At 38.7% G+C, this 17,577-nt stretch overlaps 1 protein-coding gene across 6 annotated transcripts in view; it reads right to left on the bottom strand.

The window, feature by feature from the left end:
• B3GLCT (beta 3-glucosyltransferase) overlaps positions 1–17,577 on the bottom strand; it is a 118,214-nt gene that overhangs the window by 6,259 nt on the left and 94,378 nt on the right. For 4 of the 6 annotated variants that reach the window (XR_014303530.1, XR_014303532.1, XM_082701486.1 and 1 more), the window contains one exon: positions 8,194–8,338. The exons of the other annotated variants lie outside the window; for them this stretch is intronic. Coding sequence is in view for 2 of the 4 variants with exons in the window: in XM_082701486.1 (XP_082557612.1) it covers positions 8,194–8,338 (145 nt within the window). In the remaining 2 variants the exon portion in view is untranslated. The remainder of the gene's footprint in view (positions 1–8,193; positions 8,339–17,577) is intronic. 6 annotated transcript variants of the gene reach the window in all.

Here is a 17,577-nt window from a genome sequence, read left to right as displayed (position 1 = left end):
CCTGTTGCATTTGCATTGATGTGTGTGTGTGGATGTGTGTGTGTTTATCCTTCTACTACTGGCATCGTCTTGATTACCATAGCTTTAGAGTAAGTTTTGAAATCATAGAACTGTAAATCCTCCAATTTCGTCCTCCTTTTTAAGAATTACTGTGTATTTCCATATAAATTTTAAGAATCAGCTTGTTGATTTTGACAGAGAAGCCTGCTATGACTTTGGGTATGGATTGTACTGAATCTATTGATGAATTTGGGGGATGTGGGGAAATAAAATTTCCTGTAAAAAAGCCCTAAAGCCCACAAGAAACACTTCACATTCCATTTGTCTAGTTAACTGCTCATATCCCAAAGGAGAGTAAAACTTCCCTTATCTCTTGGAGAGGCCAAGGGTTATATCCCTGAACTAGGTCCAGAGGGTAAGCCCCAAGGTGCCAGAAAAACCTGAACACTTTCCACCCTGGGATACATTTACATTTCAAGGAAGAATAAGGTGTTTATTTGCATACCAAAATGCTGAAGTAAGAAAGCATTTCCCTTTAGAAACAGAGGAAACAGTTTTTCTTTGCCCCTTGCTGATGGGGTATCTCACCATTTGCAGAGGCCAATTGAATTGGCCCTCGTCCTACTGCTCCGGAGGTAAAACTAGGTCAAAGGGGCAGTGGGAGTGGGGGCGAGATTTGCTTATTATTTATTTTGAGGTACTTAATGTAAAAATCTATCTCTGATCCAGAACACTTCGTTTAGGCATTCAGAATAAGTTAATTTTAAGTGAATAAGATGAAATAATGAAATTCTTTTTTAAAAATAGATTTTATTTATTTATTTGAGAGAGAGAGAAAGAGCACAAGCAGTGGGAGCAGTGGGCAGAGGGAGAAGCAGGCTTCTGCCAAGCAGGGAGCCCAGTGTGGGACTCAAGCCCAGGACACTGGGATCATGACTTGAGCTGAAAGCAGACGCTTAACCAACTGCGCGTTAACCAACCCAGGCATCCCAGTATTTTAAATGGTATTACAAAATCAATGGAGAAAATTGCAATAGCAATATTGAGTCTTCCAATCCATAAATATGGTATAGATCTCTTCATTTAATTAGATCTTAATTTCTCTCAGCAGTATTATACAGTATACAGTGTAACTCCATTTTAATTTATTCCTGATGTATCTTATTCACTTGCCTGCTTTTTGAATGACACTGTTTTCTTCATCTTCAGGTTTTGTTTTGTTTTTTTTTTTTTTTTGGTCAAAACAACACAGTTGCTTTTATATATTGATCTTGTAGCCTATAACCTTGTTAAACTCATCTATTAGGTCTGGTAATTTGTTTTTTTTTTTTCCTTTGGTAGATCCGTAAGATTTTCTACATACAAGATAATGTGGTCTGTGGATAAAGACAGTTTTACTTCCTCTCTTCCAACTTGTATCCTTACTATATATATATGTATACATATATGTATGTGTGTGTGTGTGTGTGTGTAAATATATACATATTTTCATCTTCTTGCACTGGTTAGAACCAATGAATAAAAGTGGTAAGACAGACATCTCTACCTTGTTTCCAATTTTGTTATTTTGTATATTCATTTCATCATTTTGTTGAGAGGTATTTCTTCTATTTTTATTTTTATTTTTAAATCATGAAGTGATGTTAGATTTTGTCAAACATTTTTTCTGTGTCTATTGAGAGACTCATGTGGCTTTTATTTATTATTCTACTCATATGGTATATAACAATAACTGATTTTGGATATTAAACCAAGTTTGCATTCCTGTGATAAATGCCAGCTTGTCATGGCATATAACCCCTTTTATATATCGCTGAATTCAGTTTGCTAGTATTTTGTTAAGGATTTTTCCATCTGTGTTCAAGAGTAATATTGGCTTGTAGTTTACTTTTGTCATATACAATTTTAATTCCTGTTACTTTTTTAGCAATATTTTTGGAGTGATTTTCTAAATTCTTGTTCTAGGGATAATAATATGCACCATTTTTATTTTATTTTATTTTATTTTTAATTCAAGAGAGAGAGAGAGCATGTGGGTGGAGGTGTGGGAGGAGCAAGGGGAGAGAGAGAAAAAATCCAAGCAGACACCCTGCTGAGTGTGGAGCCTGATGTGGGGCTCCATCTTGGGAGTCTGAGATCACAACCTGAGCCTAAACTGAGAGTCAGATGCTTAACTGACTGCACTACCCAGACACCCCAACAATATGCATCTTTGGCATATTAAGCTAATATTGGCCTCATAAAATGAATTGGGAAGTATTCTCACTCCTTTAATTCCATTCCATCGGTGTATGTAGTTTCAAATACTTTTTCTATTTCTTTTTAAGACAGTTTTGCTAATGACTGCGATTTAAGAAATTCCTCCCATTTCTTTTAAATTGTCTAACTGGTTAGCACAATTTTGGTAGGATTTGCAATGATGTCCCCTCTTTCATTCCTAACTTTGGTAATCTGTGTCTTCCTTCTTTTTCTCTTGGGCAGTCTAGCTAAATTTACCAAATTTGCTGCTCTTTCCAAAATAAATCAGTTTTGGCTTAACTTGATTTTCTATGCTGTTTTTCTATTTTCTATATTGACTTGTGCTCTACACTTTAATATTTCTTTTATTCCATTTAAAGGTTCAGATTTGAATGATAATATTCTTTTGCTTTCAGTGCAAATGTTTAGAGATTTAATATCCTTGTCCATTTCTAGTACGTTTAAAACTATACATTTCCCTCCAATCCCTACATATCTATGCTAAAAATTTTGTTATATTTTGTTTTCATTTTTATTCAAGATATATTCTAATCTTCCTTATGTTTTCCTCTTTAACCCAGGAATATTTTTAAATGTGTATAATTTCCAAATATTTGGAAATTCTCTTTTTTCTTCCACTGATATCTAATTTCATTCCATTGCTAAGAGGACATATTTTGTATGTTTTCAAACCTTTAAAATTTATTTAGACTTGTTTTTCTGCCCCAGCATGTGATCTATCCTTTAGAATACTGCATGCACACTTGAAAAGAATGTGCCTTTTGCTGTTGTCAGATGAAACATTCCATGTAGTATTTGTCCATTTCTCATTCCAATTCTGTCCATTTATGTTTCATGTATTTTTACAATCTGTTAGGTGTACATATACATTTATAATTATTGTATCTTCTTAATATATTGACTTTTGGTTATGAAATGTTCCTCTTTCTCTCCAGTAATATTCCTCTCCTTAAAGTGTATTGTGTTTAACATAGCCACTCAAACTCTGTATGATTAACTGTTTGCAGGGTACATCTTTTCCTGTACTTCTACATTCAACCTATTTGTGTCTATGAATCTAAAGTGTACTTGACTGTTACAATGTAGTCAAATCTTGATTTTTATGCAATCTGACAATATCTGCCTTTTTTTTTTTTTTTAAGATTTTATCTATTTATTTGAGAGAGAGACAGTGAAAGAGAGCATGAGAGAGGAGAAGGTCAGAGGGAGAAGCAGACTCCCCATGGAGCTGGGAGCCTGATGCAGGACTCAATCCTGGTACTCTGGGATCATGACCTGAGCCAAAGGCAGTTGCTTAACCAACTGAGCCATCCTGGTGCCCATAATATCTGCCTTTTGACTCAGGAGTTTAGTCCATTCATATTTAATGTAATAATTGATACACCTGTATTTTTATCATTTTGCCATTTATTTTCTGCATGTATGGTTTTTGTCCTCTGTTTCTCCTTTATTGACTTCTTTGGTTAAAAAATCTTTTTGTGTATATTTATTTAATCCCTCTATTGATATTTTAAACTATATATTTTAAATCATTTTCTCAGAGATTTTTCCAAGGATCGCAGTATGAATCTTTAACTTAGGTTAATACTGACTTAATTCCAATAAAATCAATTGCTACAATATAGCTTCATTTCCTTCTCCTTATCTTTGCACTATTATCATCATATATATGGCATTTACCTATGTTATAAATCCAATAATAGGATTATAAATATTGCTTTAAACAATCTTATATTTAGGGGCACCTGGGTGGCTCAGTCATTAAGCATCAGCCTTTGGCTCATGTCATGATCCCATGGTCCTGGAATCAAGCCGTGCATCAGGCTCCCTGCTTGGGGGGAAGCCTTTTTCTCCTTCTCCCACTCCCCCTGCTTGTGTTCCCTCTCTCACTGCTTCACTCTGTCAAATAAATTTAAAAACTCTTTTTTAAAAATCTTATATTTGCTAAAGAAATTGAGAGAAAATATGTATGTTTATATACATGCTTTTCTTTTAATTATATGCACATATATACATATGCACATATATACATATATGTATACACAGTCTTTTATATTTTCCTCCATATTAACCCTATCCAGTATTCTTCCATTCCTTCCTATATATTTTAATTACCATGTGCCATTTTCACTCATCCCAAAGGATTTCCTTTAGTTTTCCTGTAGGGGAGGTCCACTAGCAAAGATCTCTCTCACTTTTTGTTTACTTACGGATATCTTTATTCCACTTTTGTTTTGGAAGGATAGCTTTATTAGATACAGAATCATTAATTGATTGGGTTTTTTTGTTTGTTTTGTTTTTTGCTTCTGCCTTCAGGCTTCTATTATTTATAATGAGAAATCAGCTAGTAACTATATTTTTTGTTTCTCTTTTCATTAGGCTGCTTTTAAGACTTTCACTTTTTCATTGTCTTTCAGCAGTTTGACTATAACATGTCTCTATGTGATTCTTTTCATGATTACCCTACTTGAGCTGTCGAACCTTTTGGAGCTATACATTGTTTTTCATCACATTTGGGAGGTTTCAACCCTATTTCTTTGAAAAACATTTTCTATCCTGTTCTCTCTCCACTCACTTTTTAGGACTCCCATTAAATGTATATTGGTATACTTTATGGCTTAAAGTATTTTAAAGTTCTGTTCATTATACTTTAGTCGTTTTTCTCTCTCTTCTTTGGACTGGGTAATTTCTATTGATCTGCCTTCAAATTCACTGTTTCTTCTGCCATTTCAAATCTACTATTAAGCCCACCCACATAATCGCTCATTTGAATTATTTGGTTTTACAACTATAGAATTTTCATTTGTTTTTTATTGTAGTTTCTATTTTTTATTAAGATTTGCTATTTGTTGAATCATTGTAATCATATTTTCTTCTGGTTCTATGAACATGGTATCCTTTAATTCTGTGGCTATGATTTTATTAGCTTGTTGAAGTCTTTGTCTATCAACTCCAATATGTGGTCCCACTCAGAGTTGGTTTCTGTTCCCACATTTTTCCCTCAGTACATCTCTTTGCCTTGTGTCATGATAATTTGTTGAAAGTTGATTATTTTGAAGATGTATTGTAACAACAAATCTGTTTAATTTTACTACTTTTAAAAAACATTTTATTTATTTATTTGACAGAGAGCTAGAGATAGAGCACAAGTAAGCAGAGTGTTAGGGAGATGGGGAGAGAGGGAAGCAGGCTCTCTGCTGAGCAGGGAGCCCGATGCGGGACTCGATCCCAGGACCCTGGAATCACAACCCGAGCTGAAGGCAAAGGCCTAACGACTGAGCACCCAGGCGCCACAATTTTACTACTTTTTTAAGAAGTAACTTGCCTGGATTTACATTGTAGAATCTTTCTTACTGCAGTGTATGGCTATTGATATCTCCACTTAATTTTTAGTTCTTTTAGCTTGGATTGCTAGGGGTCATCCCTAGTTTGAATGTGCTTGAATAGCTTAGTGGTTAACTTATCATATGGGCAGAGGTGATGCTCAAACCTCAAGCCCCTAAGGCTTCTACCTATGTATAGGCTGGAAAGCACATTCAAAGACTCAATAGATTCTCAAATATGCCTTGGATTTTACTTTCTTCTAGGCTCATCCAGTGTCCATGTGCATGGTTTCCCAGTAGGCCAGAGAATTGTGGAGAGCTTTTCTAGCCCTGTTATTTCTCTTATTTCCAGGGTACAAAGTATTAAACTTCTGGCTAAGATACCCTTTACCATATCTGAGACTGCCACCTCAGGCCCAAAAATGTGCAGGTTTTTCTTACTTGTTTCTTACCAAGTTTGACTATTTTAGGATTTTTATCTCTCTGTACTCAAACCAAGTGCCCCACCCTCACCCCGACAGCAAAGCTGCCATTTTCCCCAGCCAGGCCCATACAGATTAAACTGTTGTTGCTCTTTCCAGCCAAGCTGGGGTGGTTGGAGAGGTGGAGCTTGGGTGGGGCGGGTGGGGAGAGACTTCAGGCAGAAAGGCCTCAGAAGACCTCATACTCTTCTCAATTAGCAGTTTTTCAGGAATAAGTGTTTCTTAGTGCTTTTGGTTTATTTCCAGAGTCCTGAAATAAGTATTTTAACAATTTATGCAGAGGATTCATTGGCCATTGCATGCTGCCATACCCACTGGTAGCATATAATTTTGAAAGAACAGGAAACCATATGCTCCAGATCGTTTGTTTTTAATAAAAATATATACTAGACATTCCTTGAAGTCCCCTTCTAAGCCTGTGATTTCACAATTACCTCCCCTGACTAAAAAGAAGAAAAATGGCCCAGGCAATTTTGTATCTGAGACCGTTTCCAAAAGCCTACTCTTTCTCTAACTCTTCAGGGATCTTGGATTTTTATCTCTTTGCCTTATATGTGTTTCTCAGTATGAACAAATACACTGTTTGGAGCACTGTTCAAGCATTATAAATGGGAAATAATTTGTAAAGCATCATAAGCTCTCTAAAAGAGGCTTAAGAATTAGAAGATATATAGTAGTATCTATAAGGGAGGATATGCTTTAAGCATATTTTACAATTTTGGAAAGATTTAAAATTTATTATGTGAATTAGGGAAATCAAGAGCAAGAATTAGAAGATATATAGTAGTATCTATAAGGGAGGATATGCTTTAAGCATATTTTACAATTTTGGAAAGATTTAAAATTTATTATGTGAATTAGGGAAATCAAGAGCTTTAAAGTCTATGAAATTATGGGTTTTTTTCATTTTTAAATTCTCTTCAAAGGATTTTTGCTTAAAGTATATTTTCCTTCTTTCTTATCATTTTCTTTACTAGCATATTCTTGCCTTAGTGAAAAAGGCTGCTATAAAAATCTAATGCTGCATTATTAACAATAATAAATCATTCCCCTTATACACCAACAGTTTTAATTACCCTTCCTTTCCTAGAAGTGAAACTCTATGAGATAGAGCAAGAAAGAGAGCAAGAGAAAATAACTTGCTTCTCTAAGTCATCCTGTAACACAACACATAGGCTTAAGATGAGTGGGACCTCCTAAGGTTTTAAAAGATGGTTAAGTACTCCTGACTGGTACCAAGAAAGAGGTTTCTCATACATTTCTTATTATGAAAATCTGTTTTTATTCTCCCTTATGGTCCTTAAGATGCAGAAATGGATTCTGCCTTTCTTGATAATGCAAACACTTTCTTTGCCTTGTTCAAGTTATTTCCTACAGTGCTATTTCTGTCATGTTCAATTTTCTTTATTGCTATGATAGCATTTGCTACTGGTTACTAAATTTGACAACATATTTATTCTTACAACATCAGAACATTCACTGACCTAATTCTAAAAAACTACCAAAAAGAGTGCAGAGGATTCCCTTTTCCAGACCACAGTATGATGGTCTGGAGCACCAACCATCCCTGGTAAACATCATCTGAGACAACAACAACCTCCAGATTATATGCTTATTGAGATACTAAACTGAAGCTTAAAAGTGTTTAGCCACTTAAGTTTAATAGCAACCAAAGAGGAGTAAGCCCAATAAAAAGGTAACCAGTGGACAGTGTAAAAACCTAGGACAGTACAGAATTACATACACTTGGCATATATACAGCAGGAAATATTAGGTCATTCCTATATACTTCTAGATAGCATTTAATAATTTCAAAATGCGATCTATTTTTCAACTCAAAAATAGGGAGGGGGGTGGAGAGCAGATTTTCCCTGGTCCTATATTGAAGGACAATGACCAAACACCATTTTGTTTTCCAGAGGTTTCTGCCTTCTCTCTTCCTGCTGGGTATGGTACAGCATCAACCCTCTGGACAAAGAGGTCTGTTAAGGATGCCCCTCTGGGGCCTGTCCACATAGTTCTTAATATGGTTTCCAGAAGAACATATGAAGGGAATGAAGTAGAATCTTTAAGTGAGAAGAAAATCCCCCTCTCTCCCTCTGAGGTAAGTATAGAAACATTGTTCTCACCTGATGGAAGAGAGGGCTGTGTGTCACAGGGATTCCCAACCCACTAAAGCACATTCCTAGGACCATATCGTCGGGGGCATCATGGCTGTAGCAGCGACATTTACTGGCAAGAAGTCTCCTGATTGCTTCTCTGCTGAAGACCATTCTAGTGGGAAGCCAGAGCAGACAGAGAAAAGGGTTAGAGCAGCAGGTCCTCCAGACCTTTAATCTCAATAAAGAAATAGAGTTCAGAGGCCACATTCTTGATAAAGATGTTGACATCAGCAGTGTTTTATGTTTAATAGTAATTGTGGGGGAAATGTTTTGTGATTTTGATGAAAGGAAAATTTGCTTTGAAGACACCTGTACATATCTAACAGGCAATTTTATTTCCTTATATATTTTTCACAAATGAATATTCTACAATATTCTTTTCCTAATGAGTCAATGGAAAATTAGAATAGTTCTTCAGTTTTAGCACTCTTAATGAGGTCAATAACAAAATCCACCAACATTGCCAGAAAGTAGATGGGCCCATTAATACAAGTGATGACTGACAGTGAGATCAAATCTAAATGAAACAACCAGGCATTGTCCAAGTGACTCCAGGCTATGAAAGTTGCCTTGAGGTGATTTTGAGAAAGAGAAACGAGAGAGGGACAGTGAGAGAGAGAGACTGAGTTGCCTCAAATAGAGCTATGATACTACTAGACCCAGTATGCTGGGTACTTTCTGGTGGGACTCATGCCCAATCTTGCCATTCTGGGCCCTCCTTGGATCTGCAGGAGGATGGAAACTGTAAAATAATACTTTCCAGACTCCCTTGCCAGCTAATACCCAGCTTCATTCTGACAATGAGGGGCATAATACTGGGGGAGGCCATCCACTTCTGGCTCCGGCAGTCTCCATGGTGAGGCAGGCGATGGGGGACAACTCTGGGGCAGCAGAATGTTGGCAACAGAACCACAGTGGCCGTGGGGAGCCAGTGCGAGGACTGGCTCAGACACAGTGTTGAGACCCAAAAGCAGAAGCAGCTAGAGCAATCCACATGAACAAGCTCCAGAACACAGCCTTTGCTCTGCTCTTCCAGCCTTCAGGGCTGTAGCAACTTTCTATAATTACTGAGTTCTCAGCAGAACCCCTGGCACCGTTTTATTCCTCTGGCCCTTCCCAACACTTCGGCACCAAGTTCTTTTTGAAATACATAGCGGTACAAGCCTTTCTCAAGAAACAAGAAAGGTCTCAGGTACACAACCTAACCCTACACCTAAAGGAGTTGGAGAAAGAACAAGAAAGAAACCCTAAGCCCAGCAGGAGAAGAGAAATCATAAAGATCAGAGCAGAAATCAATGAAATAGAAACCAAAAAAACAATAGAACAAATCAACGAAACTAGGAGCTGGTTCTTTGAAATAATTAATAAAATTGATAAACCCCTGGCCCAACTTATCAAAAAGAAAAGAGAAAGGACCCAAATAAATAAAATCATGAATGAAAGAGGAGAGATCACAACTAACACCAAAGAAATACAAACTATTATAAGAACATACTATGAGCAACTCTATGGCAATAAATTTGACAATCTGGAAGAAATGGATGCATTCCTAGAAACATATAAACTACCACAACTGAACCAGGAAGAAATAGAAAGCCTGAACAGACCCATAACCAGTAAGGAGATTGAAACAGTCATTAAAAATCTCCAAACAAACAAAAGCCCAGGGCCAGACGGCTTCCCGGGGGAATTCTACCAAACATTTAAAGAAGAACTAATTCCTATTCTCCTGAAACTGTTCCAAAAAATAGAAATGGAAGGAAAACTTCCAAACTCATTTTATGAGGCCAGCATCACCTTGATCCCAAAACCAGACAAGGATCCCACCAAAAAAGAGAGCTATAGACCGATATCCTTGATGAACACAGATGCGAAAATACTCAACAAAATACTAGCCAATAGGATTCAACAGTACATTAAAAAGATTATTCACCACGACCAAGTGGGATTTATTCCAGGGCTGCAAGGTTGGTTCAACATCCGCAAATCAGTCAATGTGATACAACACATCAATAAAAGAAAGAACAAGAACCATATGATACTCTCAATAGATGCTGAAAAAGCATTTGACAAAGTACAGCATCCCTTCCTGATCAAAACTCTTCAAAGTGTAGGGATAGAGGGCACATACCTCAATATCATCAAAGCCATCTATGAAAAACCCACCGCAAATATCATTCTCAATGGAGAAAAACTGAAAGCTTTTCCGCTAAGGTCAGGAACACGGCAGGGATGTCCATTATCACCACTGCTATTCAACATAGTACTAGAGGTCCTAGCCTCAGCAATCAGACAACAAAAGGAAATTAAAGGCATCCAAATCGGCAAAGAAGAAGTCAAATTATCACTCTTCGCAGATGATATGATACTATATGTGGAAAACCCAAAAGACTCCACTCCAAAACTGCTAGAACGTGTACAGGAATTCAGTAAAGTGTCAGGATATAAAATCAATGCACAGAAATCAGTTGCATTTCTCTACACCAACAACAAGACAGAAGAAACAGATTGGTCCTAAAATACAGGACTATTCTGGCCCTACGGTAGTAATGGCTCTTCTCATAGTATGAATAATCCAATAGCTGACAGGGCTGAAGGGACTAATATGGTTCACAAATCCATTCCCAGTAAGCGACAATTTCCTTGAAGGCAAAACTGTCTATAATTTGTCCTCGTATTCCCACAGCCAAATGCAGGGAATTGCGCACAGTAAGTACTCAGCAGAATTTGATGCATCAAAGAAGTGAGAATAAAGCTGCCCTTACCAAGATGTTCTTCCAGGGGGAGGGGAAGGAGTTCTATGAATCAGTCTAGTGGGAAGGAAAAAAGGATAAAGACCTTGAAGACAATCCCTCATGCAAAATGTTGATTGCATACTCAGCTGGGGGGTTAATTCGCTTTAACTCGGTTCAGTGACCATGCGCTGGTGACGCAACCACACAGGGAGGGCCTCTCCCTGCCCTGGCCAACATGTTGGAGGACACGGTGAAACAAGACCAGACAAGAGGGGAAAGCAGCTGTTTAAGTTGATACAAGAAAACAGGACCGTACCTGAGGAAGAAGCAGAGTTCTTGTGAACTCTACCAAAAGGAAAACTCCATGTCTGAAAACGCACCAGAAATTCTCTGTCTCTCTGAGTCTAGGGCCCATAAGGAATTGGGATAGCACCTTCGTATGGGTCAAACCCCCATCCATCTACCTGATCCCAGGAAGAGAGCCTATGTAAGGGGATATGCACCTGCCAGAGACAGACCCTTAAACATCTATCCAAGGCCACATTAAGGGGAATTTCCCAGGTAAGTATAATGCAGTTGACCTTGAACAATGCTGTGTTGAGGGGCCAGCCCCATGTGCAGTTTAAAATCTGATCCAACTTTTGAATCCCCTAGAAGTTACCTACTGATAGTCTACTATTGGCCTTACTTAGGTAAGATGAATAGTCGATTAATATATTGTATGTTATATATATTATAAACTGTATTCTTACAATAAAGTAAGCTATGGAAAAGAAAATTTTATGAAGAAAATTAAAAGGAAGAGAAAATACATTTACAGTACTATACTGTATTTATTTAAAAAAAATCTGCATATAAGTGAAACTGCCCAATTCAAACCCATGTTGTTCAAGAGCCAACTGTACTTGTATTCCAATCAGAGCTCTCATCATCTTTATCTTAAGCCTGATTTTAGTAAAACACTTTATTTTTTTCTTTCATCAGCATCTAAAAGAATAAGAAAGAAAGGGAAGGCCCAGTTTTATCCTGGCCCCCTCTCTGAAAAGTTAACTTTACAGGAAGATAAAAGGTAAGCATAAAATCTTTATTAGTAATTTTTTTCCTATTTTTTCCCTACTCACACAGAGCAGTCGTACATTAATTATTCACACAAACTAAGTACACACGAGCCTTTAATAAGATGGGCTTATTAGTATGCTGATGGGTTATTTAAAAATGAAGTTTTCCCCCAAAATGGAAAAGTACCAGACATATCATGGTATGTCTGCTCTGCCCAACTTTTAAATATTAAAAAGATGTTGAGAGGCTATAAGCCCAATAATGTGATTTCTTTTAATATACACACTCTAATTTTAAGCAGAAGAAAAACTGAAATGAGAAGCAGGGGCTTGCCCCAGTCCGCACGTGCAGAGGAAGAGCACATACAGAAGGTGAAGGGCATCAGACACGTGCCTGCCTCTCCCGGTCTTCCAGCAGATGAACAGGTCAGGACTGTCTCCAGGTAACACTGTCCTCAGCCCTTTTGAGGAGGCTGCCAAAGAATATGAGGACATCCTGATCATAGCTTCCTACTCAGACATAGGTAAGTATTTCAAAAAGGACAGCGGTTATTGAATAAGCTGTCTGCAGATACCTGAACATTCAAGGAGTAAGCAATGAAACGAATGCCAGGTACTTGCATTCAAATCCTACAAAGGTCTCATTTTCCAAACAATACGGAACACCTACACATAAATCACTGTGGAGTCTACACTCCCGATTCAGCTCTGCTTCGTGGGGCAGAAGGGAGATGGTTGAAGGCAAGGCTTTACAAAAACGTAACTTGACTGTAAACCACAGCAAGAACATAAGAAACACATTTCATACTACAGCCATTTGTATGTGTTGTGTGTATATAAAACTGAAAATTTCATGAAACATACACCCCTACTACATGTGATACACTATGATATTTCTATTTTATTCTATTCCATTTTATAGTTCATTATTTTTAAATGATGGTCATGATCCATTCATTGGTTTTATAAGCCATTAATTGATCCTGACTTGCTGTTTACAAAAAAAGTCATGCTGGTTCTTAAGCTAGATCATCAGAAAAGTCTACTGAGAAATCATTTAACATGATGTCTGCAGCTTTCTTCAAAGGTTGATATGAGACAATCTTGTGATAAATGTTTCTGCATATTTGTAAAAGTGCTATTAAAAACAGAATATTACACCAGTCATTAGTTATACAAAGACCAATGCTCAGTGTTCATGCATTTGTTTATTCATTTACTCATTGTACCTGGTTTAAAAAAAAGAGTCCCTATGCTAGCAAGTGAGGATATAATGGGAAATGAGACACAGATGTTGCCTTCAAATAATTCATAATTTAGGTAGAAAACAGAAAGGTAAATAGGCAATTAAATGATAATGGTTTGCATAATATGCTACGAAAGTACATTTGAAAGGCATCAAACCCAGACTTGAAAGGCCAGACTAGGCCAAAAGCTTTCAGGAATAAATAATAGGTATATTGTGTCCAAAAAAATGAGAAGGATGAACTGGGTGACAAAGAAAATTGGGGAGGGGACACAGTGCTATACAGAGACCGGCAGATGCCAATCTTAGGGAAGAGGACAGAAGAAATGCCTCCGAGGAACTGAAATAGGATGAGGGTGCAGGTGAACGAGGCTAGAAAAATAAAAGAGCATCTGCCAAGGTCATCAGAGGCCCGGTAAGTCTTTTTTTTTTTTTTTTAAACATGTAATGTATTATTTGCCCCAGGCCCCAGGCCTATGAATCATCAGGCTTACACAATTCACAGCACTACCATAGCATATACCCTCCCCAATGTCCATAACCCAGACACCCTATCCCTCTCCCCCCACTCCCCAGAAACCCTCAGTTTGTTTCCTGAGATTAAGATTGTCTTATAGTTTGTCTCCCTCACCCATCCCATTTTGTTTCATTTTTTCCCTCCCTTCCCCCACAACCCTCTCACCTGCCTCTCAAATTCCTCATATCAGAGAAATCATACAATAATTGTCTTTTTCTGACTGACTTATTTCACTCAGCATGATACCTTCTAGTTCCATCCATGTTGTTGCAAATGGCAAGATTTCATTTTTGATGGCTGCATAGTATTGCACTGTATATATATACACCACATCTTCTTTATCCATTCATCTGTTGATGGACATCTAGGTTCTTTCCATAGTTTGGCTATTGTGGACACAGCTGCTGTAAACATTTGGGTGCACATGCCCCTTTAGATCACTACTTTTGTATCTTTGGGGTAAATACCCAGTAGTGTGATTGCTGGGTTATAGGGTAGCTCTATTTTCAACTTTTTGAGGAACCTCCATACTGTTTTCCAGAGTGGCTGCAGCAGCTTGCATTCCCACCAACAGTGTAAGGCCTGGTAAGTCCTGATGAGGAATTTGGACTTTATTCTAAAGGTAACAGGTGGTTATAAAGGAATGCAAAAGATTTTTACTTCCCATGGCAATGCAAAAAAAAAAAAAAAAGTTTAAATCACATTAACCAATGGAATTGTTGAAGAAATCAATGATATGAAACCCAGATGAACTGATTTCTAGAGAGAGGAATCCTTCCCAGGTGGGTAGCAAGCTATGGCAGTTTTCAGGGACAAGCTGGGTCAGAGGGCAGGAAGGAGGAGAAAAGACCAGATAGAGGCATTAGCCCCAAGGCCGTGGACCCGGCAAACCAGCAGTGATTAAAATTAGGCCTAATCCCAGGCCAGAATGATTTCTATAGGAATCCAGAAGGCTATCTTAGATGCCAACAGTAGGAAAGAGTTCATAGTCTTGGGGAAGAACAAAAGCAATGGAAGTGAGGGAAGGTCTCTGAGCAGGAGGGCCACAGGATCAGACGTGAGTGCAGAAAGACCTCTCTGGCTGCAGTATGGTCGACTGCAAGGAGCAGAGAAGATGAGCTGTGGCAGGAGCACACATGTAAGAGGTGGGGTGACCTCAACTAGTCCTGGGGAAGTGGAGACATAAGTGGTACTTAGGAGACAAAACCGACTGGGTTGACTGAAAGGTCCTGGGGAATGAGGAAGAAAGGGTAAAACAGACTCACAAGTCTCTGGGATAGAACTCGAGATTCCATGTGTTACCTGAGGCAAGACTACTGGAAAAACACTAAAGCAGGGGCTAGAGTCAGAGGATGAGGTCGGGATGGCAGCGCTGGGTCTCAGGTCCTGTGAATCACGCCAGTGGACAGGGCCTCTGGCAGGTAGAGGTAGGAATCTGAGTCAGGAGGGAGGTGTAGCAGGGGATAGAGGTTTGGGTGCCTTCAGCACCGTCATAGGGATGGATAAGATCACCGAGGAGAATGCAGAGCGAGAACAGAATACCAGAAAAGATGCCGGAAAAACATAGTCATTTAAAGGAGAGGAAAAGGGACCCAAGAAGGAATGATCAGAAAGGCAGGAACACACAAGGGTAGGACACTGTTCTGGAAAGCAAGAGAAAGGAGCACTTTAAGGAGTGACTAGTCACCTTTGTCAAAGGAACCAAGAGGTTAAACAAGAGAAAGGTTGGAATTAGCCACTGGACATGGCTATATAGACATAGCCACAGACCTCCTCAGCAAGATGGTCTAGGTTGAAGGCCGAGCATGGGGGTCAGATGGAAGTGGGGGCTGGGAAAGAAGAGATCATGAATCATGGATTCTGAAGATGAATGGAAGAGGAGATGAGGGAGGGTAGCAGGAAGGAGTATTAAGATGGGAAAACTGGAGGTGGTGGGAAGTCCATAGGAGCAAGGTAGAAGTTGAACATATAAGAGGTTAAAGGTGCTATCTCAGTGCTTACAGTGACCACCATGGGCCTGGGAATGGGAGCAGTGACACTCATGCAATGCATCTGCCGATCTGGCACTAGCCTGTGAGCTCCCATAAGAAAGGAACTGTGGCTTTTGTTTGCATCCCCCCCCCCTGCCCCACCATGCCCACACCCACTAGGCTCATGGAGTGAATGAGCAACCACCTGGAGTGATGAAAGGCAATGCTGGTTGGGTGAGGTCAAGTGCCATTTCAGGCTTCAAGGGCCAGTCTGTCTCAGAAACAACAGTGAAATCCAACAAGCAAGGAAGAAAAGAAGATCGTTTTCTTGACAAGAAGTCACTTTTGTGTTAAAAGTATATTGGGAGGGAGACAAACCATAAGTGACTCTTAATCTCACAAAACAAACTGAGGGTTGCTGGGGGGAGGGGGTTTGGGAGAAGGGGGTGGGATTATGGACATTGGGGAGGGTGTGTGCTTTGGTGAGTGCTGTGAAGTGTGTAAACCTGGTGATTCACAGACCTGTACCCCTGGGGATAAAAATATATGTTTATAAAAAATAAAAAGTTAAAAAAAAAAATTCAAATTTCAAAAAAAAAAATAAATAAAGAGGTTATTAGATTCATAAAAAAAAAAAAAAAAAGTATATTAACACCTATGTAGCTATATTCAAATAACAGGACCCTTTCAAAGGTAGGAAGTTCTTACTCAACAGATACCATGCCCTGATCCTTAACCAGCCCCAGTACCTCATCCACTAAAAACTAAATGCATTACCATAAGGTTGCACATAGCTTGAGCTTTTTTTTTTTTTTTTAAGAAGAGATCAATACTCCTTGGCCTTCCCTTTAGTGTCTTTTCGAAGGCCTACCTGCACCCTCATCTCCTGATGCTAATGACCTCAGGTAGAGGCACGTCACTGCTCAACAAAGATCAGTACACCTGTCCAGGCTTGGGTATCTCTATGAAAGAGCCACGTCCATAGCCATGTTCTATTTTTTTATTATTATTTTTTCACCATAGCACATATTCTCCCCAACATCCATCACCAAGCCACCCCATTCCTCCCACCCCTCCTCCTCTCCAGCAACTCAGTTTGTTTCCCAAGATTAAGAGTCTCTTACGGTTTGTCTCCCTCTCTGGTTTCATCTTGTTTCATTTTTTCCCTCCCTTCCCCTATGATCCTCTGTCTTTTTCTCAAATTCCTCACATCAGTGAGATCATATGGTAACTGTCTTTCTCTGATTGACTTATTTCACTAGCATGGTATCGTCTAGTTCCACCAATGTTGTTGCAAATGACAAGATTTCTTTTGCCATTTTTTGATGTCTGCATAGTATTTTTGATGGCTACATAGTATTCCATTGCATATATCTTCTTCTTTATCCATTCATCTGTTGATGGACAGCTGGGCTCTGTCCATAGTTTGGCTATTGTGGACATTGCTGCTATAAACATTCGGGTGATGTGCCCCTTCGGATCACTACATTTGTATCTTTAGGGTAAATACCCAGTAGTGTGATTGCTGTGTCGTAGGGTAGCTCTATTTCCAACTTTTTGAGGAAACTTCATATTGTTTTCCAGAATCATAGCCATGTTCTATTAACAACTGAATCAGCTAGACCACACCAGAACCCCTGGAATGTGATTCTGGAGGTCCCGCAGTAGGAACCATTCTGATCTAAGGGATTGAAAAGTAAGAATATAAAGTCCTGACCCTTCAGAGGTTTAGAAACCAGTGCCAAGAATGTGGCTCAGCACATGGTGGATATTCAGCAAATACCTGTTGAATGACTTTAAATTACTATAGTTGATACTGAGATCC

This window comes from Mustela nivalis (assembly GCF_964662115.1).
Source record: "Mustela nivalis genome assembly, chromosome: 15".
NCBI lineage: Eukaryota > Metazoa > Chordata > Mammalia > Carnivora > Mustelidae > Mustela > Mustela nivalis.
This window is presented reverse-complemented; position numbering and strand designations above follow the sequence as displayed.